Genomic DNA, 24,749 nt, shown 5'->3' on the forward strand with positions numbered 1-24,749 from the left:
TTATCTAACAGTTGTTGCAATATTTTCACTTGTTCTATCTTTGGTTGCAATAGTCTACCTGATCTAACAGTTGTTGCAATATTTTCACTTGTTCTAATTTAGGTTGCAGTATTCTACCTGATCTAACAGTTATTGCAATATTTTCATTTGTTCTATGTTAGGTTGCAGTTTTCTATCTGATCTAACAGTTGTTGCAATATTTTCACTTGTTCTATCTTAGGTTGCAGTATTCTACCTCATCTATCTTTCATTGCAGTATTTTTACCCGATCTAAGTTAGGTTGCCAGGAATGTAAATACGGTACAATATTCCTGCCTGGTCTAATCTAGGATGAAGGCTGTCGTATTTTACCTTGTCTAGCACAGGTTGCAATATTTTTGACAGTTGGTTTTCGCCCAATCAGCATACTGTGTGCAGGCCGATGCGCCGTAGCCTGCGCAGTCGGTTGATGTGTCCTTGCAGACATTGTTGGTGACTTTGGCTTGTGTCCCAGCACCTGAGGAACAACGTCAATCAGTGGGATGAGACATATTCAGACCTTGTGGAACTTTGGAAGCTTCCTATGTGAGTATAATCATGTGTAATCAGAAAAAACTCATGGATCTTGTATATCGTTGCAATGAGCAGTTTTGTGCACTCGCTAGAAATTTTCACACTTACATGGACTTCACGTGCGACGTCACAAGTGTAACAGTGACCGACATTTCCGAGCTGTTGCTAGGCAACGATATAAACATATACATCCAGTTGTGACTACTCGCAGGAGCAAGCCTGGACCAACTATCACATCACAGGATCTCAGGGATCCGCAGCAATCAGAACAGGACCAAGGTGGATATATCAAGAATAGTGTAGTGCACGTGGACAACCAGCGTGCACCTTGAGACGCACGCCCAGCTCAAAAAGTACAGACAAATAACGGCCAGAAGCCTAGACGGCAGTCTAGAAATATCGCCGCCCCCGATGATATGGGACTCGGCCGGGCCTCAGTGAAGTGTGGTAAAATCTCCCAGATCACTTATGGAATATGGAAGGTCTTATCAACAAACAGGAGAACGATGATTTATGGCTCTCACTTATACAAATGACAAATCATCGGCTCCCCCCAACAAACCTAAAAATTATTTACTTGGATATCAATCATTAGAAAGTCACTTTTTCCATGTGGTCTTTGGTAAACATGGGTCTGTCAAGAAGTCGGGAATACTGAATTTGTTTAAACGAAGTCAAAATGAGACTAAAGATATCTCCTTGAAAGCGTGGCATGCAAAATTGAACGAAAGCTCCACACATGATAATTATTCCTGTTATAAACATCATCTATATCCAGAAGCTTATGTTACAAATAATAATGTCAAGTATTAGACATCATCTATCACTATTAAGAACAGGTTGGGCAGGGCTACAGACAAATATCGGACGCGGACAAAATATCCCAAAGAAAACCGAATCTGTCAGCTTTGTAATTTGAATGAGGGTGAGGATGAGTTTCGTGTTATTATAATGTGTCCATTGTATGATAATATAAGAAAGCTGTGTATATTCCCCCAAATATAAAGAAAATTGTAATTTTGATCCAAACAAATATTCTGGTTAACGTCATATACCCTGCACATGAATATCCATTAATCAACATAGTCTTACTATTATGTAATTAATATGTATGTCGGCCTTTTGGCTTGAATACAATAAACTGAATTGAACATACAAGCATCGTGTTCAGGTAAATCCCGAGAGCATCAGAGAGCTATGTGCATGCTCGGGACACGAGGATTTGTTTGTTTGTTGTTTAACGCCGCACTCAGCAATATTCCAGCTATATGACGGTGGTACGTAAATATTCGAGCCTGGACCAGAAAATCCAGTGATTGACATCATGAGAATCGATCCACGCAATTGGGATACTATGACATGCATAAATAAAGTCCGCGAGCCTGACCACCCGATCCCGTTAGTCGCCTCTTACGACAAGCATAGGTTGCTGAGACCTATTTTTACCCGGATGTTCACGGGTCGACCACAAGGACGCAAGGACTCAAGGACGCATGGACGCAAGGGTTCAAGGACTCAAGGACGCATGGACACAAAGACACAAGGATTCAAGGACGCAAGGACACAAGGACGCAAGGACGCAAGGACTCACCACAAATGCCACAGAACTTCTTGCAGTTGGTCTTGGCCCAGTCGCCGTACTTGGTGCACACGTCGGCGCCGTACCCAGCGCAGTTGGCGAGGTCAACACAGGAGGTGGTACTGCTGTCGGCGCTGCTCGTCTTGGCCGCTGGGGGGGAACAAGAAGAACGGTGTTAGACGGACGGTCGGGTGAATTACATCACACACAGCTCTTTCTGCTGTGTGGGTCACTGTATAAGTACAATATTTTTGTAAACGTAAACCCCATTTCACCTCACCCTCCTTTCTGCTGTGTACAAGGACACTGATGAGACTAACTCTGCAACCAAACTAGCGCAATTGTTGAATAGTCATCACTTAGAAGCTGACAGATGACAAAGTCCTCTACCTACTTTGTTCATTATTTAGTCTTGCTTGACAACGGTATGAGCTTTAATGATCAATACTGAAACGACGCCTTTACAGTAAATAAAGAAGTTGTTATCCATAAATTGTGTCTACTTTGTTGTTGGCAGACTAGCTCAGTCGTATTGTTGTTATGCTCTGCCAGACTTCGTCATGTCCCATGCTGAGTGTTGTATTTTGATATGACAGTGCGAACTTTCACAGTACAGCTTCTCGTTCTACTAAAGTGCTTGATGTTCCCGTCCCTCATGCTGTGCCAGGATGCTATGATGTGACGCGGAGAGCAAGCAGCAGTGACGTCATCCTTTGACGTGTACCTCTTTGGGTGAGTGAGTTGGGTTTAACGCCGCTTTTATCAGTATTCCAGTAATATCACGGCGTGTCAGCTTTATGTGGGAGGAAAGCCCGCAGTGATGCAGGTCTGAGACGTTTACCACTTCGGTGAGCACGACCACGGGTATGGTGCTGACAAACCTAGAAACATAATCGGGTTGACCCGGGATTCGAACCCACAATCATAGGTTTCTGGCGTGCCCAAAGGAAGCATATCTGCACAGCGAATCGTGGCGCCTTAGATGACTGGGCCCCCCGTACACCCGAACCTCTTTGGAAACAACGAACCCGGGCATGAGGCGTCATGACCATAACTGGAACCTGCGAGCTGGGAGTCCTGGCGCAACCATGATACACACCTCGAAGTGTTACCAAAGTATTGTGGCACTGTCAAGATGGTCATCGGACCTTACCCAGCCGCTGCAGTATCTGCCTTATGTACGATATCTCTGTTTGTAATAGGAGATGGCAATGTGTACATCACAGAGGGGTTCTCTGAATGACGCCTAAGACATAGACATATCCTGCCAATGTGTTAAATGACTGATTCACCCAATCATTCTAAAGTCGATAGATGGTCTCTGTTTATTCAATGAATTATTATTATAGTTATTTTACAAATTGAGTGAAATATCAGGCATAATATTTGATAAATTGACTGAAAATTGTAATTGTAAGAAAGGTGATGACTTCATGTCTATAGATGTCCTATGATGGAGGCGTTCTCAGCGATCACCGTGCCAGTGTAGCAGGGAGGGGACACGTGGACGACGCCAGTAGAGACACACTCATGAACGACCAAACAACAGACAGGGTGTAATTCATTGTCAGAGTACAATACAAACTGAAATTGTCGTGCAAGAAGCTAAAACAAAAGGGATGAAAATAAATGCTGAAAGGAGAAAGAAAAGATATTAATAATACTTGGTGCAAAGAAATAAAACAGAAGGTGCTGCCACCTGGTGAAGAGGTTACTAGTGCTGCCACCTGGTGGCGGGACTCTCAGTGCTGTCACCCTGTCACCACCTTACCACCACAGAATCCACAGAATGTGGGACAGTTGATGTGGGCCCAGCCTTTGTACTGGTCATCAGAACACATTGACCGTCCATAGCCTGGGCAGTCGGTCTTGTCCTCGCAGGCCGTCGTGTCTGGGTGTGTCTTTGTGTCTGTATTTGTGTCTGGCAGAAATATAAAACAAATTACCTCCATACTTCCGGTGGACAGATCACGTATAACACAGACGGTCAGAGGAGATTACGTACTGAACAGCCAGTAGAGATCAGGTATAGTTGGCTCGTTGTTTAACGCTTCATTTTGCAATATTCCAGCTATATGACGGCGGTCTGTAAACAATCAAGTCTGGAACTGACAATCCAGTGATTAACATCATGAACATCGATCTGCGCAAATGGGATACGATGACATGCATCAACCAAGTCAGCCTGACTACCCGATCCCGATTGTCACCTCTTTCGACAAGCACATCGCCTCGTACGACAACCATGTGTTGCCAAAGACCAATTACAACCCGGATGTTCACGGGTCAGATCAGGTATAGTAAACAGACAGTGGAGATCAAGTGTAGGATTCAGATAGTCAGTGGATCAGACACTAGTTGGGTCATGGAGTGGGGAGGTAATTACACCTGATATTCATGGCTATGTGGACGTCAAGGGTCAGTACTACAGTACAATGAAGAAGGCGTCGTGCATCGCCTACAGGGAGAACTATCTGTAAAGCAAACAAGTCCAGTCAGTGGTATTCCCGAAACACAAAATGTTCCCTGTGCAGGTGCAGCGAGGGTTCATGACCTGGAACAAAAACGAACTTGGGGACGCTTCTACTCCGATATCCCTCCCTGTGTCATATCCCTCCTCACTCATCTCTCCAGGAAGTGCCCCTATATGTGATATCCCTCCGCCGCTCGCCCGTGAAGTGACCCTTTTTGATATCACTCCGTCGCTAGCCTGTGAAGTGCAACTATGTGATATCCCTCCGCCAATAGCCCCCGAAGTACCCTAATTTGATATCCCTCTCCCGCTAGCCCGTGCCTACCTGTCACTGCCTGCGTTGTCGCGTCGCCAGCAGCTTCACCTTTACTACCAGCGCTTGCGTCACACAAGTTGCAGAAACGCTTGCAGTTTGAAGCCGCCCAGTCTGGATACTGCGCACACGCACCTGTCCCGTATCCTGCGCAGTCCGTCTTTTTGTCCTGGCACCCTGGATCGCCTGCAGCAGTGCACAAGCCGCAGAACTTCTGACAGTTTTCTTTCGCCCAATCAGGATACTGTGTGCACGTGCCTTTACCATAGCCTTCACAGTCCCCTCGTGCATCTTTACAGTTCGGATCGGAGACTGGTGTTGTCACTGTCACCGGCTGCGCAATAGACTGGGTTTCCTTTGATTCACATTTGCCGCAGAATTTTTTACAGTTTGTGGTCGCCCAGTCAGCATATTGCGAACAGACGCCCGTCCCGTAGCTTGCGCAGTTCATTTTGTCAGCGCAGTCGCCGTCAACAGCCGCATGTGTTCCCTGTGTAGTAGGTATTGTGGTAGTCGTTGTAGTTGAAGTTGTTGTAGTAGTTGTAGACATGGCCGTCGTTGGTTCCTGGCGTGATGAACAGTGGCCACAGAACTTCCTGCAGTTTTCCTTGGCCCAGTCTTTATAGGTCTGGCACACACTGGCACCGTATGCAGCGCAGTCCTTGAGGTCCGTGCACGAGGGGTCCGCTGATGAAGTAGTTGTAGCCGCTGGTGCCGCAGTCACTGCTGTAGCCTCGCCGCACATGGCGCAGTAGTTCTGGCAATTCTTGCGCGCCCAATCCCCATACTTTGTACACGCGCTGGTCCCGTACGCTGCGCAGTTTGTTAACACGTCCCTGCAGTTGCCGTCAACAGGCGCCGCTGTCGTGCTTACACTTGCCGCTGTGGATGCCGCCGCCGTGCTACTATTGACTACAGACTGCGCGCTAGCCACGTGACTCTCACCTGTACAAAAATTGCAGCGCTTCTTGCAGTTTTCCATCGCCCACTCCTTGTACTGCGAGCAGGTCTGGTCATTGTACTGGTCACACTGGTCATTGGTGTCCTTGCACGCGCCATCAACACTCTGCTGACCAGACTCCGTGCCAACACTTCCAGTACCCGTCCCGGTACCACCACTACCTGTACCGGAGGATTTACAACCGATATTACAAAATTTAGCGCAGTTCTCCTTAGCCCACTCAGGATATTGTGTACAGGCGCTGGCTCCCTGTCCCTTGCATGTCTCGGTGTCCTTGTCCTGGCAGGAGTCTGTGGAGCCTGTTCCAACACTCCCGGTACCCGTCCCTGTTGCACCACTACCTGTACCGGAGGATTTACAACCGATATTACAAAATTTAGCGCAGTTCTCCTTAGCCCAATCAGGATATTGTGTACAGGCGCTGGCTCCCTGTCCCCTGCATGTCTCGGTGTCCTTGTCCTGGCAGGAGTCTGTGGAGCCCCCAGCGGAGCCAGTGGAGCCAGTGCTGTCACAGCCACAGTAGTTGGCACAGTTCGTCTTCGCCCAGTCGGGGTACTCGGTGCAGACGGTGGGGCCGTGACCCTTGCACTCTGCGGTGTCCACATCCTTGCAAGCACCTGACAACAAAAACACACACGTGTGGCTAGTTAGAAACATAGCAATTACATGTGTAGCTAGTCAGTAACATAGTAATTACACGTGTAGCTAGTTAGAAATATGGCAATAACACGTGTGGCTAGTCAGTAACATGGCAATAACACGTGTAGCTAGTCAGTAACATGACAATAACACGTGTAGCTAGTCAATAACATAGTAATAACACGTGTAGCTTGTCAGTAACATAGCAATACCACTTGTAGCTAGTCAGCAACATAGTAATATTACGTGTAGCTAGTCAGTAACATAGCAATACCACGTGTAGCTAGTCAGTAACATGGCAATAACACGTGTAGCTAGTCAGTAACATGGCAATAACACGTGTAGCTAGTCAGTAACATGGCAATAACACGTGTAGCTAATCAGTAACATGGCAATAGCACGTGTAGCTAGTCAGTTGCATGGCAATAACACGTGTAGCTAGTAACATAGTAATAACACGTGTATATAGTCAGTAGCATCGCAATGACACGTGTAGCTAGTAACATAGTAATAACACTCGTATATAGTCAGTAGCGTGGCAATGACACGTGAAGCTTGTCAGTGACATGGCAATAGCACGTGGGGCTAGTCAGTAACATAGCAATAACACGTGTAGCTAGTCAGTAACATGGCAATAACACGTGTAGCTAGTAACATAGTAATAACACGTGTAGCTAGTCAGTAACATGGCAATAACACGTGTAACTAGTCAGTAACATGGCAATAGCACGTGGGGCTAGTCAGTAACATAGCAATAACACGTGTAGCTAGTCAGTAACTTGGCAATTATCCGTGTAGCTAGTAACATAGTAATAACAAGTTTAGCTAGTCAGTAACATGGCAATAACACGTGTAGCTAGTCAGTAACATGGCAATAAGACGTGTAGCTAGTCAGTAACATGGCAATAGCACGTGGGGCTAGTCAATAACATGGCAATGATCCGTGTAGCTAGTAACATAGTAATAACACGTGTATATAGTCAGTATCATCGCAATGACACGTGTAGCTAGTAACATAGTAATAACACGTGTATATAGTCAGTATCATCGCAATGACACGTGTAGCTAGTAACATAGTAATAACAAGTGTAGCTAGTCAGTATCATCGCAATGACACGTGTAGCTAGTAACATAGTAATAACAAGTGTAGCTAGTCAGTAACATGGCAATAACACGTGTAGCTAGTCAGTAACATGGCAATCACGCGTGTAGCTAGCCAGTAACATGGCAATAGCACGTGTAGCCAGTCAGTAACATGGCAATAACACGTGTAGCTAGTCAGTAACATGGCAATAACACGTGTAGCTAGTCAGTAACATGGCAATCACGCGTGTAGCTAGCCAGTAACATGGCAATAGCACGTGTAGCCAGTCAGTTGCATGGCAATAACACGTGTAGCTAGTAACATAGTAATAACACGTGTATATAGTAGCATCGCAATGACACGTGTAGCTAGTCAGTAACATGATAATAGCACGTAGGGCTAGTCAATAACGCAGCAATAACACGTGTAGCTAGTCAGTAACATGGCAATAACACGTGTGGCTAGTAACATAGTAATAACACGTGTAGCAAGTCAGTGACATGGCACTAATACGTGTAGCTAGTCAGTAACATGGCAAAAGCACGTGGGGCTAGTCAGTAACATGGCAATAACACGTGTAGCTTGTCAGTAACATGGCAATAACACCTGTAGCTAGTCAGTAACATGGCAATGACACGTGTAGCAAGTCAGTTACGTGTATACAGGATGACGTGTCTGGACCAGATCAAACCAACGAGCATCTATATACAGAATCCACACAAGCCAGCAAGCAGGTCACGTGACTCACTGTCTCCGTCCACTTTGCAGTATCCGCAGGTCATCTTGCAGTTCTGTTTGGACCAGTCGGCGAAGTCGCTACAGACGGAGGTGTCGCGGCCTTCGCAGTCCTTGGTGTCGGCGCACTTAATCCCAGCTGCAACAGATACGGCAGTAACTTATACAACTCACGCCACCTTCTGGTGAGACACGGGGCGGTCGCATAGCCTAGAGGTTAAAGCGTTCGCTCGTCACATGGGTACAATGTGTGAAGCCCGTTTTCTGCTGTCCCCCGCCGTGATATTGCTGGAATATTTCTAAAAGCGGCGTAAAACCATAATCACTCACTCTGGGGAGACACGGCACTAACTTACAAAACTCACGCCACCTTCTGAGGAGACACGCACTAGACTGACCACATGACCGTGTCAGGTCAAACACAATAGACTGATAACACCACCCATTCAGGTCAGACACAGGGTAGACTGACCACCCCACCAGGTCAGGTCAGACACAGGGTAGACTGACCACCCCACCAGGTCAGGTCAGACACAGGGTGGACTGACCGCCCCACCAGGTCAGGTCAGACACACACTAGACTGACCACCCCACCAGGTCAGGTCAGACACAGGGTAGACTGACCACCCCACCAGGTCAGGTCAGACACAGGGTAGACTGACCACCCCACCAGGTCAGGTCAGACACAGGGTAGACTGACCGCCCCACCAGGTCAGGTCAGACACACACTAGACTGACCACCCCACCAGGTCAGGTCAGACACACACTAGACTGACCACCCCACCAGGTCAGGTCAGACACAGGGTAGACTGACCACCCCTACAGGTCAGGTCAGACACAGGGTAGACTGACCACCCCACCAGGTCAGGTCAGACACAGGGTAGACTGACCACCCCACCAGGTCAGGTCAGACACAGGGTAGACTGACCACCCCACCAGGTCAGGTCAGACACAGGGTAGACTGACCACCCCACCAGGTCAGATCAGACACAGGGTAGACTGACCACCCCACCAGGTCAGGTCAGACACAGGGTAGACTGACCACCCCACCAGGTCAGGTCAGACACAGGGTAGACTGACCACCCCACCAGGTCAGGTCAGACACAGGGTAGACTGACCACCCCACCAGGTCAGATCAGACACAGGGTAGACTGACCACCCCACCAGGTCAGGTCAGACACAGGGTAGACTGACCACCCCACCAGGTCAGGTGAGACACAGGGTAGACTGACCACCCCACCAGGTCAGGTGAGACACAGGGTAGACTGACCACCCCACCAGGTCAGGTGAGACACACACTAGACTGACCACCCCACCAGGTCAGGTCTGACACACACTAGACTGAATCGGCAAAACAGAACATCTCAGAAAGTCTCACTCATGTCGGGGAAACAGACGGCGGTGAGACAAGTTTGGGTGGACGCTGGTTTATCTGAGGGCAAGCACTTCTCATCCGGAACCTCCTCGTTGCCAAGGAAACACTTGCTGGTTCGCGACTTCACTCCCACAGAACACGTCTGGGAACACTGCAGGAACAGAGAGAATATATCTGTATACACGTGTGTGTGTGTGTGTGTGTGTGCGTGCGTGCGTGCGTGCCTGCGTGCATGTGTGTGTGTGTGTGTGTGCGCGTGCGTGCGTGCGTGTGTGCGTGTGTGTGTGTGTGTGTGTTTGTGTGCGTGTGTGCGTTTGTGTGTGCGTGTGCGTGTGTGTGTGTGTTTGTACGTGCGTGCGTGCGTGTGTGTGTGTGTGTGTGTGTGTGTGCGCTCGTGTAAGTAAGTAGACTTTGCAGTAGATTTAGGGCAGAGTTAGAAAATACATTAGACTCATAGTAGACAATATATTAGACTCATAGTAGACAATGCATTAGACTCATAGTAGACAATGCATTAGACTCATAGTAGACTATGCATTAGACGCATAGTAGACAATGCATTAGACTTATAGTAGACAATGCATAAGACTCATAGTAGACAATGCATTAGACACATAATTAGACAATGCATTAGACTTAGAGTAGACACTGCTTCAGAATCATAGAAGACAATATTTTAGACTTATAGTAGACAATGCTTCAGACTCATAGTAGACAATATATTAGACTTATAGTAGACAATGCACTTACAACAGACCACGCCTGTGGTCTCCACTCCCCGGGACAAGCGTGCGTCCCACACTCCTGCTGGGCGGCTGGTTTCGGCTCCGTACAGACCGAGTCCGGCATGGGGGTGGAGTCCCTCATACAGCGCACCTGCCGGCTTTGTGTCCCCCCGCCACACGTCCTGCTGCACGTGCCGAATGACCCCGCTCTCCACCTGCAGAAGGACGGAGAAGTTTGACGAGTTTGTCAAGTGCGCTGCGTGTGTAGTGTGTGTGTGCGTGCGTGTGCATGCGTGCATGTATGTGTGTGTCTGTATGTGTGTGTATTGTGTCGCCTGTGTGTTCAAGTATTGCTTCAATGATGTGTATGTGTGTAGTGTATGTGTGAGTGTGTCTGTGTATGTGTGAGTGTGTGTATGTATGTGTGTATGTGTGAGTGTGTGTATGTTTGAGTGTGTGTGTATGTATGTGATTGTGTGTGTCTGTGTGAGTGTGTCTGCGCGTGTGTGTGAATGTTTATCTGTGTGTGTATGTATGTGTGTATATGTGAGTATGTGTCTGTGTGCATGTGTGTGTGCATGTCTGATTGTGTTTCTCTCTGTGTGCATGTGAGTGTGTGTCTGTGTGTATGTGTATGTGTGAGTGTGCATGTGAGTGTGTGTCTGTGTGCGTGTGCATGTGTGAGTGTGTCTCTCTGTGTGTATTTGTGAGTGCGTATGTGAGTATGTGTCTCTGTGTGTATGTATATGTGTGTGTGAGTGCGTGTGTGGGTGTGTGTATGTGTGAGCGCGTGTATGTGTGTGTGTATGCGCGCGTGCGAGTGCATGTGTGAATGTGTCTGTGTGTGTGTGTGTGTATGTGTGAGAGTGCGTGTGTGAGTGCGTGTGTGTGTGCATGTGTGAGTGTGTCTCTCTGTGTGTATGTATATGTGTGTATGTGTGAGTGCGTGTCTGGGCGTGTGTGTATGTGATTGTGTCCCCTGTGTGTTCAAGTGTGTTGCCTCAACAATGCGTGTGCAGTGTGTATGTGTGTGTGTGGGATATGTGGAGTGATGTGTTACATGTTACAGATCTTTATCAATGCAAAGTTTCAGATATTTGGAGCAATGGTATGCTAAAAGTCTGGCACTCACGATGCGGGACAGGCAGGCTCGGAGCATGGCTTCCCTCCAGACAGAGGTTTGTCCGCCAGGAGGCACCTGTAGTTGTCAACTGTCGCCCCAGTGTCGGCCTTCACACACATTGCCTCCATCTGTACGCTCCCTGAAACACACAACACAGGTAACACACACAACAGAGGGTACACAAACAACACAGGTAACACACACAACAGAGGGTACACAAACAACACAGGTAACACACACAACAGAGGGTACACAAACAACACAGGTAACACACACAACAGAGGGTACACAAACAACACAGGTAACACACACAACAGAGGGTATACACACAACACAGGTAACACACACAACAGAGGGTACACAAACAACACAGGTAACACACACAACAGAGGGTACACAAACAACACAGGTAACACACACAACAGAGGGTATACAAACAACAGAGGGTATACACACAACACACATTACACACATAACATTTTATACTCATCCACAAGACCCGTGAAGATCCGGGTTAGAATAGGTCTTCAGCAGCCCATGCTTGCCGTAAGATGTGACTAACAGGATTGGGTGGTCAGTCTATCTGACTTGGTAGATGCAGGTCATCGTATCCCAATTGCGTAGATCGATGCTCATGATACCAATCACTGTATTGTCTGGTCCAGACTCGAATATTTACAGATCGCCGTCATAGCTGGAATATTGCTGAGTGCGACGTTATACAACAAACAAACAAACATCTCACAAGTCGCCTCGGTCTTCGCGCTCCCTGAGACAACACAGGCTAGAGAGCTATTGATAGTGGAACTTATAATACTCGTACTCGGAGCTTACCCTCTCCACAAGTAGCGCTGCATTGGCCTTCCTTTGTTTTCCACACGAACCGTTGAGGACCGCTCTGGCTGTTGGAGACGTAGTATTCGTAGTTAATGTTGGGGTTGGACCCGGCGTACATGTCGCCGTAGATGCGGTACACCTGACCCTCGGCGTCATCAGACAGTGTCCCGACCACCTGCAGTTTCTCCGGGGTCCGTCTGTACTTGACTGTCACCCCCGCGCCGGAGTAGGTGCCCGACATTGCCTTCTGCCCCCCCTTGTTCAACACCTGGACTCCCCCCACACTCAAACCTGGCAACAGACGAGGAAGACATGTCTGTAAGGTCGCTTAACCCCTTTTCTCGTCATATTAAAATTATTTCAAAACCTCGAAATTTCTAGAAAATAACGATAGTAACGAGAATTTCTTTTCGAAATTTCGCGTTATTGTGATAAACTTGAAATAACGAGAAAATATTCGAAGTAACGACCAAATAATTGAAATGCAAGATGTCGTAGTGATGTTTCTGAATGACGTAACGTTGTCGTAGTGATGTCGCTAATAAATGACGACAGAGGAACACTTACTGAGGATGCTGTAGACGTTGGTGTTGGTGATGGTGACAGCGGTGGCGCCCTTGGGGATCTTCACGAAGGTCACGTACTCTGTGGGGAGACCAGATAGTGAGTCAAGTCCCGATAGAATAAAGAGTCGAACGAGTTAGGAGTGAGTGAGTGAGTGAGTGAGTGAGTGAGTGAGTGAGTGAGTGAGTTGTGTGTAACGCCGCCTTTAACAGTATAGGATTAAAACTTGATATAGTTAGTAAAAGGTTAGAGTTAAGGACTTGATATAGTTAGCAAAGGATAGGGTTAAGGACATGATAAAGTTAGTAAGGTTGATAGGTTTAGTAAGGTGATAGAGGCAGGTTAATAGAGTTTTGAATCGAGAAGATCTGTACATTTATTCCTTCTGGAGATGTCTTCATTTTATCTTTAATCGTGAATATCACAAATATCAACAAATGATAACATTTTGAATTCTTAGATTTTGTCAGTTTTTATAGTATGTCCATGTACACGTATACTGACGGTGTTCCTCGCCCTTGGTGAACGTGCCGGACTTCTTACTGCACGTGTCTCCGAGACCGCTACACACGCCGCACTGGTCATTCTCCCGGCCCGAGTCGCTCACACCGTCACACCCGAACGCCTGGCAACAGGGGGTCAGTCTGGGTCAGTCTGGGTCAGTCCGGGAGTGAGTCGGGAAATATGGTGTTGCTTAATGGGAGGCTGGGTGAGTTGTTAGTTTGTTGGGCGAGTGGGCGAGTGACTTGGTGGGTGAGTTGGTAAGGGGATGAGTAGGTGTTTTAGTTGTCAGTTTGTTTGGTGAGTGGGTGACACAATTGTTGATTTGTTTGGCGAGTGGGTGAGTGAGTGAGATGTTGGGTTGTTGGGCGAGTGGGTGAGTTTGATGTGCTTTGCTGTTTTGGTGAGTGGGTGAGTAGGCGGATGTTTGGTCTGTAGTATGGGTGAGTAGGCAGATGTTTGGTTTGTAGTGTGGGTGAGTGGGTGAGTAGGCAGATGGTTGGTATGTAGTGTGGGTGAGTGGGTGAGTAGGCAGATGTTTGGTATGTAGTATGGGTGAGTGTGTGATTAAATTGGTGAACGGTGACAGGCTTTCATTCGGTTGATTTGGGCAAACGACATTAGAGATTTAAAGCAATGGTCTGTGAAGCAGGCACATCAATAGTGCATTGGTCAGATAGAAATTACCCTGCACGTGCCACGGACGCAGCGTCCGTAGGTTCCTTCCTTGGGTTGACATTCAGTCCCGTCCTTGAAGTCGCTGCTGCCGTCCAAGGTCCTCGTCACCCCGAAGCGTGCGGACTCACTCTCACACATCAGCTGGCATTGCGTCGCACCTGCCGAACACAAGTTACACGAGTTAGCCGCAGTGCCTACCTGTGTCACATCACTATGTGCAGGTGTGACGTACCTGATTTAGGTACTTATGTTTACCTGTGTGACGTACCTGTGCCCACCTATGTCTATCGTTGTGACGACATACCTGTGTCTGCCTGTGTGACGTACCTGTGTGACGTACCTGTGTCTACCGTTGTGACATACCTGTGTCTGTCTGTGTGACGTACCTGTGTCCGCCTATGTCTACCGATGTGATGACATACCTGTGTCTGTCTGTGTGACAAACCTGTGTGACGTACCTGTGTCTACCGTTGTGACGTACCTATGTCTGTCTGTGTGACCTACCTGTGTGACGTTCCTGTGTCTACCGTTGTCTCGTACGTGTCTCTACCGTTGTGACGTACCTATGTCTGTCTGTGTGACCTACCTGTGTGACGTACCTGTGTCTACCGTTGTCTCGTACGTGTCTCTACCGTTGTGACGTACCTTTGCCTGTCTGTGTGACATACCTGTGTGGAGTACCTGTGCCTACCGTTGTGACGTACCTTTGCCTGTCTGTGTGACATATCTGTGTGAAGTACCAGTGCCTATCGTTGTGACGTACCTGTGTCTACCGTTGTGACGTACCTTTGTCTGTCTGTGTGACATACCTGTGTGAAGTACCAGTGCCTATCGTTGTGACGTACCTGTGTCCCCCATGGGCATCCAGTGATGAAGCTGACCATTGTAGGGGGCCGAGTCTGTGGCGGAGCACTGCTCCTTCTTGAACGTCAGCTGGGACGTCGGGCATTCCTGCACAGCACGAGGTCATCCGTGTCAGAACTCACCCAACAGTGACTGAGTTACATGTAACATGGCGTGTAGCTGTAGCTGAGTTAAGCAGTTTCCACCGGAAGCGTTAGAGCGCGTTCAGCTGTAACCACGTGTCCGTTACAACCATCAGACACAGCATAGTCCTCATGTGGTGATTGGGTGGTGATTGGGTGATGACTTGGTGATGATTTGGTGGTGATTGGGGGGTGATTGGTTGATGATTGGGGGGTGATTGGGTGATGATTTGGTGGTGATTGGGGGATGAGTGATTTACGTGTATGCTCACAATGGATTTGGAAAAAAGTCGTTTTGTTATTTGATCTCGACGATTAATTGTATTTAAATAGAGATGATGAAAATTGTGAATTCGTTCGTTCGTTCGTATGTTCGTTCGTTCGTTCGTTCGTTCGTTCGCCTGGTGAGAAAGGTTGAATGAACTCACGTGGATGTTGCACATCTCGGCCATGGTGTCTTGCCCCACGCATGTCTTTCCACCGAACAGCGGTCTGCAACATCAGCATCACAAGTGAGGATGGGAGAGGGATAAGCAGGACAAAAGGGGGAGAAGCAGGATGGGAGTAGAGGTTCAGCTATTTCAAGCTTGCCAGCTTCACTGTACGATAACTCTCCGAATGAAGAAAAAAGGTGGGGCAAAGGGGCAGGGTCGGGAGTTCGAGGCTGACACCAGGGAATCCTGGTAGCTAAGGGGAAATAACTCTAAGACCACATAACAGGTTAGGTATTCCATATTAACGCTAGTTTTGGTATGAGACACCCCGAGGATGGAACAACGTGATGTCCTATATTCGGGGGTCTAACACCCCGAGGGTGAAATAACATGATGTTCTTTATTCGGGGTTTTAACACCCCGAGGGTGAAATAACATGATGTTCTATATTCGGGGGTCTAACACCCCGAGGGTGGAACAACGTGATGTCTTATATTCGGGGGTCTAACTCTCCGAGGGTGGAACAACGTGATGTCCTATATTCGGGTGTCTAACTGCCCGAGGGTGAAATAACATGATGTTCTATATTCGGGGGTCTAACTCTCCGAGGGTGGAACAACGTGATGTCCTATATTCGGGGGTCTAACACCCCGAGGGTGAAATAACATGATGTTCTATATTCGGGGGTCTAACACCCCGAGGGTGGAACAACGTGATGTCCTATATTCGGGGGTCTAACTCTCCGAGGGTGGAACAACGTGATGTCCTATATTCGGGGGTCTAACTCTCCGAGGGTGAACAACGTGATGTCCTATATTCGGGGGTCTAACACCCCGAGGGTGGAACAACGTGATGTCCTATATTCGGGGGTCTAACACCCCGAGGGTGGAACAACGTGATGTCTTATATTCGGGGGTCTAACTCTCCGAGGGTGGAACAACGTGATGTCCTATATTCGGGGGTCTAACTCTCCGAGGGTGAAATAACGTGATGTCCTATATTCGGGGGTCTAACACTCTCCGAGGTTTGAACAACGTGATGTCCTATATTCGGGGGTCTAATATCGTGGGTGGAACAACGTGATGTCCTATATTCGGGGGTCTAACTCTCCGAGGGTTGAACAACGTAATGTCCTATATTCGGGTGTCTAACTCTCCGAGGGTGAAATAACGTGATGTCCTATATTCGGGGGTCTAACTCTCCGAGGGTGAAATAACGTGATGTCTTATATTCGGGGGTCTAACTCTCCGAGGGTTGAACAACGTAATGTCATATATTCGGGTGTCTAATATCGAGGGTGAAATAACGTGATGTCCTATATTCGGGTGTCTAACAACGAGGGTGGAACAACGTGATGTCCTATATTCGGGTGTCTAACAACGAGGGTGGAACAACGTGATGTCCTATATTCGGGGGTCTAACAACGAGGGTGGAACAACGTGATGTCCTATATTCGGGGGTCTAACAACGAGGGTGGAACAACGTGATGTCCTATATTCGGGGGTCTAACAACGAGGGTGGAACAACGTGATGTCCTATATTCGGGTGTCTAACAACGAGGGTGGAACAACGTGATGTCCTATATTCGGGTGTCTAACAACGAGGGTGGAACAACGTGATGTCCTATATTCGGGTGTCTAACAACGAGGGTGGAACAACGTGATGTCCTATATTCGGGTGTCTAACAACGAGGGTGGAACAACGTGATGTCCTATATTCGGGTGTCTAATAACGAGGGTGGAACAACGTGATGTCCTATATTCGGGTGTCTAATAACGAGGGTGGAATAACGTGAAGGAATACAGTGTGGTGTGAGATACCCTGAGGCTGATGACGTACCTTGGGTTGTTGCACTTCCTTGACTTGTACCTGACCCCTCCCCCACACGACCTTGAGCACGGTGTCCAGTCTGTGCTGTATGTCCTATATTCGGGGGTCTAACTCTCCGAGGGTTGAACAACGTTATGTCCTATATTCGGGGGTCTAACTCTCCGAGGGTTGAACAACGTTATGTCCTATATTCGGGGGTCTAACTCTCCGAGGGTTGAACAACGTGATGTCCTATATTCGGGGGTCTAACTCTCCGAGGGTTGAACAACGTGATGTCCTATATTCGGGGGTCTAACTCTCCGAGGGTTGAACAACGTAATGTCCTATATTCGGGTGTCTAACAACGAGGGTGGAACAACGTGATGTCCTATATTCGGGGGTCTAACTCTCCGAGGGTTGAACAACGTAATGTCCTATATTCGGGTGTCTAATAACGAGGGTGGAACAACGTGATGTCCTATATTCGGGTGTCTAATAACGAGGGTGGAATAACGTGAAGGAATACAGTGTGGTGTGAGATACCCTGAGGCTGATGACGTACCTTGGGTTGTTGCACTTCCTTGACTTGTACCTGACCCCTCCCCCACACGACCTTGAGCACGGTGTCCAGTCTGTGCTGTATGTCCTATATTCGGGGGTCTAACTCTCCGAGGGTTGAACAACGTTATGTCCTATATTCGGGTGTCTAATATCGAGGGTGAAATAACGTGATGTCTTATATTCGGGGGTCTAACTCTCCGAGGGTTGAACAACGTAATGTCCTATATTCGGGTGTCTAACAACGAGGGTGGAACAACGTGATGTCCTATATTCGGGGGTCTAACTCTCCGAGGGTTGAACAACGTAATGTCCTATATTCGGGTGTCTAACAACGAGGGTGGAACAACGTGATGTCCTATATTCGGGGGTCTAACTCTCCGAGGGTTGAACAACGTAATGTCCTATATTCGGGTGTCTAACAACGAGGGTGGAACAACGTGATGTCCTATATTCGGGTGTCTAACTCTCCGAGGGTTGAACAACGTAATGTCCTATATTCGGGTGTCTAATATCGAGGGTTGAACAACGTAATGTCCTATATTCGGGTGTCTAATAACGAGGGTGGAACAACGTGATGTCCTATATTCGGGTGTCTAATAACGAGGGTGGAATAACGTGAAGGAATACAGTGTGGAGTGAGATACCCTGAGGCTGATGACGTACCTTGGGTTGTTGCACTTCCTTGACTTGTACCTGACCCCTCCCCCACACGACCTTGAGCACGGTGTCCAGTCTGTGCTGTAGGCTGACCACCCTCCGTCCTGGGGAGCTGGGCCGTCGGGGCCGATGTCGACGCACTGTCCGCCCTGACACCACTAAAACACGAGATCGTTATACCCGATAATGTATTAGGACAAACATTGCACAGCAGTGACGACACTTTAACACAAGATTGCCCTCGCTTTCCCCACTAAACACGAGACTGCTATATTCTGTATTGTGTATCATGTACTGCATCATATTCACTAAATTATGGACCCGTGAAGATCCGGGTTCGAATAGGTTTTCAGCAACTCATGCTTGGCGTAAAAGGCGACTACGCTTGTCACCAGAGGCGATTAACGGGATCTGGTGATTAGGCTCGCTGATTTGTATGTCATCGTATACCAATTGCGTGGATCGGTGCGCATGGTATTAATCACTGGGTTGTCTGGTCCAGGTTCGATTATTGACAGACCGCGGTCATATGGCTAGAATATTGCTGTGCGGAGTTAAACAACATACAAACAAACACTAAATTGTGCCCACCAACGTCATTACAGACTGCCAAACGCACCAATCCGCACCCCCTTTACCCTTAAAATGCCATAGAAACCCCAAAGTAGATGACCTCTTACCTTCCTGTTACCGCATTCCGTGCCATCCATGCGCGGGGTCTGACTTCCTCGGCACTGCCCGGGCAGACCGGGGTCAAAGCAGACCAGTTTAGAACACTCGTCGCCCTGGTGACCACAAACAGAAATAAATATAGTATACCATGGAACAACAACAACAACAACTTGTAGCTTCAACAACATCCACGCACACGTCATGCAAAGATAATCACAAGCACTGATTTAATGGTGTTTACTACAAACCATGCAAATATATTACTTCATACAACGTTGATCGTTGTCCATAATATCAATCACTGGATTGTCAGGTCCAGACTCGATCATTTACCAGCCGCCGCAACATAGTCGGAATAGTGCGGTGTTACACAAGAAGAAAACATGTATGTAACGCAGCTTACTCCCACAAGACTGGTCCCAGTACAAATGGTGGAACCTTCGCCAACAAAGAACTCGCACTGCGCATCCGCAGGGTAGATAACTCCAGGCAGTTGTTGAGGCAGTGCTAGAGTTGTACCTTGTGGGGAATCATTCAGACAGTTTCCCTGACCACTGCTGTTGTAACATAAAATATATATCATTCAGCCACAGCTCTTGTGAGAAGAATATGTAACCCATTCAACGATTTACCCCAACCACAGCTGTTGTGAGATGAATATGTATCCCATTCAACCAGTTTCCCCAACCACAGCTGTTGTGAGATGAATATGTAACCCATTCAACCAGTTTCCCTAACCACAGCTGTTGTGACATGAATATGTATCCTATTCAACCAGTTTCCCTGACCACAGATGTTGTGAGATGAATATGTATCCCATTCAACCAGTTTCCGCTACCACAGCTGTTCTGAGATGAATATGTAACCCATTCAACCAGTTTCCCCAACCACAGCTGTTGTGAGACGAATATGTAACCCATTCAACCATTTACCCCAACCACAGCTGTTGTGTGATGCATATGTAACCCATTCAACCAGTTTTCCCAACCACAGCTGTTGTGTGATGAATATGTAACCCATTCAACCAGTCAACCCAACTACAGCTGCTGTGTGATGAATATGTAACCTATTCAACCAGTTACCCCAATCACAGCTGTTGTGTGATGAATATGTAACCCATTCAACCATTTACCCCAACCACAGCTGTTGTGTGATGAATATGTAACCCATTCAACCAGTTTCCCCAACCACAGCTGTTGTGTGATGACTATGTAACCCATTCAACCAGTTTCCCCAACCACAGCTGTTGTGTGATGCATATGTAACCTATTCCGCCTGTTTCCAAGAGAACTAGAAACCATTCATGCAATGGCGTGCCCATCAACAGTCAAAGTACATGACGAAATCCGACTGGAATGGAGTGTTGTATTCCTGGATACACAGACACATGCATGCAGCCCTCAGACAGGCGTGTGTTACCTGAGAAACTTGTTGACGTAGTCTGCACTGCATGACGACCACTGGAAGGCGGTAGCCCCTCCACCCCCGCCCGACGACATGATGTTCTTCTTGTCGGCGCAGGCATTACCCTCGCCGTCATGGTGCATGCCCAGGCTACAACATGCAGAATACGTCATGGTGCATGTCAGACAACATACAGAATACGTCATGGTGCATGTCAGACAACATACAGAATACGTCATGGTGCATGTCAGACTACAACATACAGAATACGTCATGGTGCATGTCAGACAACATACAGAATACGTCATGGTGCATGTCAGACTACAACATACAGAATACGTCATGGTGCATGTCAGACTACAACATACAGAATACGTCATGGTGCATGTCAGACAACATACAGAATACGTCATGGTGCATGTCAGGCTACAACATACAGAATACGTCATGGTGCATGTCAGACTACAACATACAGAATACGTCATGGTGCATGTCAGACAACATACAGAATACGTCATGGTGCATGTCAGACTACAACATACAGAATACGTCATGGTGCATGTCAGACAACATACAGAATACGTCATGGTGCATGTCAGACTACAACATACAGAATACGTCATGGTGCATGTCAGACAACATACAGAATACGTCATGGTGCATGTCAGACTACAACATACAGAATACGTCATGGTGCATGTCAGACTACAACATACAGAATACGTCATGGTGCATGTCAGACAACATACAGAATACGTCATGGTGCATGTCAGGCTACAACATACAGAATACGTCATGGTGCATGTCAGACTACAACATACAGAATACGTCATGGTGCATGTCAGACAACATACAGAATACGTCATGGTGCATGTCAGACTACAACATACAGAATACGTCATGGTGCATGTCAGGCTACAACATACAGAATACGTCATGGTGCATGTCAGACTACAACATACAGAATACGTCATAGTGCATGTCAGACAACATACAGAATACGTCATGGTGCATGTCAGACTACAACATACAGAATACGTCATGGTGCATGTCAGACTACAACATACAGAATACGTCATGGTGCATGCCCAGGCTACAACATACAGAATACGTCACGGTGCATGCTTAGGCTACAACATACATAACACGTCACGGTGCATGTCAGACAACATACAGAATACGTCATGGTGCATGTCAGGCTACAACATACAGAATACGTCATGGTGCATGTCAGGCTACAACATACAGAATACAACACGGTGCATGCTTAGGCTACAACAAACAGAATACCTCATGGTGCATGTCAGGCTACAACATACAAAATACGTCATGGCGCATGTCAGGCTACAACATACAGAATACGTCACAGTGCATGTCAGACAACATACAGAATACGTCATGGTGCATGTCAGACTACAACATACAGAATACGTCACGGTGCATACCCAGGCTACAACATACAGAATACGTCCTAGTGCACGTCAGACTACAACATACAGAATACGTCATGGTGCATGTCAGACTTTAACATACAGAATACGTCATGGTGCATGTCAGACTAAAACATCCAGAATACGTCATGGTGCACGTCCAGACTACAACACACAGAATACGTCATCTACAGTCCAAGCTACAGTAACGGTGGAGGAAGATCCGTTACCGTCACAACCGTCTGTCTCACGGAGTCGTTCACACGGTTTGTGTTTGTGTGTTACCTGCCAGTGTAGTAAGTATTCTTCATCCAGCAATGAAATACTTACGTGTGTCCTGTTTCATGGGCCAAGGTCAAGCCAAGATCAAGGCCATCATCCTCCACAACGGAGCACCGCTTGTTATCGCCACACATTCCCTCCAAGGTCGCCAGCCCTGTGTCGGACTCTGACCCCAGGTAGATAATGTCAACCCTGTAGCAAAGGTCACAGAGGTCACAAAGGTCACCCAGAACCGTGATGGATGATACGTGAGGTTATGCTGAACATCGCCTCGGCAAGATGTCACTGTTACAGCGACAAGAACTGTGTTGCCTTAGGATACATGAGTGAGTGAGTATTGTTTTTCGCCGCTTTAAGCAATATTCCAGGAGTATGGCGGCGGGAGACCCAGAAATGGGCTTTACACATTGTACACATGGGGGGAATCGAACCCGGGTCTTCGGCGTGACGAGCGAACCACCAGGCTACCTGACCGCGCCTTAGGAGGCATGTAGTATAGTTTTACCTTTCTACGAATTATTCCGTTGCTTTAATACAATTAACACTTTCTTTTAGACAGTCGGCTGGAAATTCAAAAAGTCACTTTGCTTCATATCGGGATCTCAAGTGGTTGGGATGTTTCCATGATACAAAACAGCAGATGGTTGCCCGGTTCGTGAAGGGCGAAGACGTACCTGGTCATTAGACTGGCTGTGTCCCAGTGCCCTGGGTTGTCGTCTCCGCGTGCGTTGAGGGGCTCCTGCCACGAACAGAAGCTCTGGAGAGTCTTCTCGGCGTCAGGGACGATACTCAGGCCCGCCTGCACCCACAACAACGTTAACTGTAAGACTAATCTAATCACTGCAAAGACATCTGGTGCAGATATGGGGGTCAGGTAGAATGGGTAGAATCGAAAGGTCAAGGTGAGCATGATGTTTTTTGGTGAATATTTGAGAAACGGGATCTACGCCTTTGTCAAAAACACATAACTCCCAGCATGGGGTCAGTGTATAGGAACAGCCGCGATGACTGATTGCCGTAGAGTAATCTCCCTTGTAGAAACGCCATAACGTTGTTTGACCAAACCGCCGCTAGAGGGCCTGACGGACTCTTGATAGGCGAGTGTCTATACAGGCCACTCACGGAGGTGAAGCAATGGCTGATGCAAGCTCGTTTGTGCGCAGGCATATAGAAATAGTTGAAATACTTTCATCAACATTTAGTCATCTATTGTGAGATGGAGGCGTTGCAGAATCTGACGCTATCCTTGAGATTCTATGCCTGGCGTTATAGCGAGAACATGTTGTAGTGTCTGACGCTTCCCTTGAGATTCTACGCCTGGTATTATAGAGAGAACATGCACAGTGCCTGGCGTTACCTGGTCGGACTTGAGAATCTTCACCTTGAGGATAGTCAGGTACAGTTTCAGACCGAGGCTGGGATCCAGGAAACGGGTGGCGGCCTGAAACGCCCACAGGGGGAATATACATGGTGATGTTCTTACTGACACCGCGTCCTGGCTTACTTTACCATTTGTAAAGGAATAACTGAAACGTCAATGTCGTCATATGTGACGACGAGAATTGATAAAATGATAGCCTGTCAATATTTTCTACATGAATGACAAATGTTGGCAGAATTTATTGTCAAAGGGATGACATGGCGCCAATAACGACACAAGCTGGTTGATAGCGGCGTCGACTCACGACATTGGCAGCGGTGAGGACGTAGTGAGTGAGGTCATCCTTGTGGTAGTTGTACATCGTCTTGTCAGCCACGATCAGCATCTCGATGTAACGTTTGCCGGCTTGCCTGCGCATGCGTCGTGGGGCTGCTTGAACCAGAGCGTCGGCAGCAGCTGGATATATATTAGATATACACGCGTCACAGATGTACTCGGATCTACACGCGTCATTAACAGACATACATACTCTTGTCATAGAAGTAGTCAGCTATGTACTAGCCATAGAGCTGCTCCCCCCCCCCCCCCCCCTCCCCGCCCCTCCCCCTAGCAATCCATGATTGCCGTAAAAGGCTGCTATCTTTGTCGACTAACGGGATCGGGTGGTGAAGCTCGCTGATTGGGTTGACTCATGTCAATATACCCCAATTGTTCCCCGACACCCCTTAATACCTACCTTGCAACCCACTGCTTCTCTTTTTCCTTAGGGGTACCCTGTATGCGATGTGTGGGCGGGTTGGGGCGGGGTATCCGGGAGGCGTGGTTAGCGACAGATGCTGGTCTCTGATTGGATGAATCATCAGCTGATGAGACGGGGTGCTGATGATGCCATGCTGTGGTAATGAAAACGGACGGATGAGGGAACTGTGTCGCATCTGATGTCACTCACTCACTCACTCACTCACTCACTCACTGTTTTTCTGACTCATCATAT

The 24,749-nt window shown here is 47.6% G+C and overlaps 1 protein-coding gene across 3 annotated transcripts in view; it reads right to left on the reverse strand.

The window, feature by feature from the left end:
* Positions 1-24,749, reverse strand: part of LOC124145587 (A disintegrin and metalloproteinase with thrombospondin motifs 18-like) — a 46,577-nt gene that overhangs the window by 1,698 nt on the left and 20,130 nt on the right. The window contains exons 5-27 of one of the 3 annotated variants that reach the window (XM_048389120.1): positions 24,492-24,648; positions 24,060-24,211; positions 23,732-23,815; positions 23,049-23,173; positions 22,423-22,566; positions 20,678-20,812; positions 19,662-19,815; positions 19,267-19,371; positions 18,593-18,744; positions 15,554-15,617; positions 14,985-15,090; positions 14,149-14,297; positions 13,465-13,585; positions 12,964-13,041; positions 12,394-12,687; positions 11,569-11,698; positions 10,462-10,651; positions 9,715-9,862; positions 8,350-8,475; positions 5,863-6,495; positions 3,903-4,052; positions 2,144-2,281; positions 352-496 (exon numbers count right to left, since the gene is read on the reverse strand). In XM_048389120.1, the coding sequence (XP_048245077.1) occupies positions 357-496; positions 2,144-2,281; positions 3,903-4,052; positions 5,863-6,495; positions 8,350-8,475; positions 9,715-9,862; positions 10,462-10,651; positions 11,569-11,698; positions 12,394-12,687; positions 12,964-13,041; positions 13,465-13,585; positions 14,149-14,297; positions 14,985-15,090; positions 15,554-15,617; positions 18,593-18,744; positions 19,267-19,371; positions 19,662-19,815; positions 20,678-20,812; positions 22,423-22,566; positions 23,049-23,173; positions 23,732-23,815; positions 24,060-24,211; positions 24,492-24,648 (3,675 nt within the window). In that variant the 3' untranslated portion in view covers positions 352-356. Of the gene's footprint in view, positions 1-351; positions 497-2,143; positions 2,282-3,902; positions 4,053-4,929; positions 6,496-8,349; positions 8,476-9,714; positions 9,863-10,461; positions 10,652-11,568; positions 11,699-12,393; positions 12,688-12,963; positions 13,042-13,464; positions 13,586-14,148; positions 14,298-14,984; positions 15,091-15,553; positions 15,618-18,592; positions 18,745-19,266; positions 19,372-19,661; positions 19,816-20,677; positions 20,813-22,422; positions 22,567-23,048; positions 23,174-23,731; positions 23,816-24,059; positions 24,212-24,491; positions 24,649-24,749 lie in introns of all 3 variants that reach the window. The other 2 variants (XM_048389119.1, XM_048389121.1) reach the window with 2 other exon arrangements.

Source organism: Haliotis rufescens, unplaced genomic scaffold, assembly GCF_023055435.1.
Source record: "Haliotis rufescens isolate VD_foot unplaced genomic scaffold, xgHalRufe1.0.p SCAF_8, whole genome shotgun sequence".
NCBI classification, from domain to species: domain Eukaryota; kingdom Metazoa; phylum Mollusca; class Gastropoda; order Lepetellida; family Haliotidae; genus Haliotis; species Haliotis rufescens.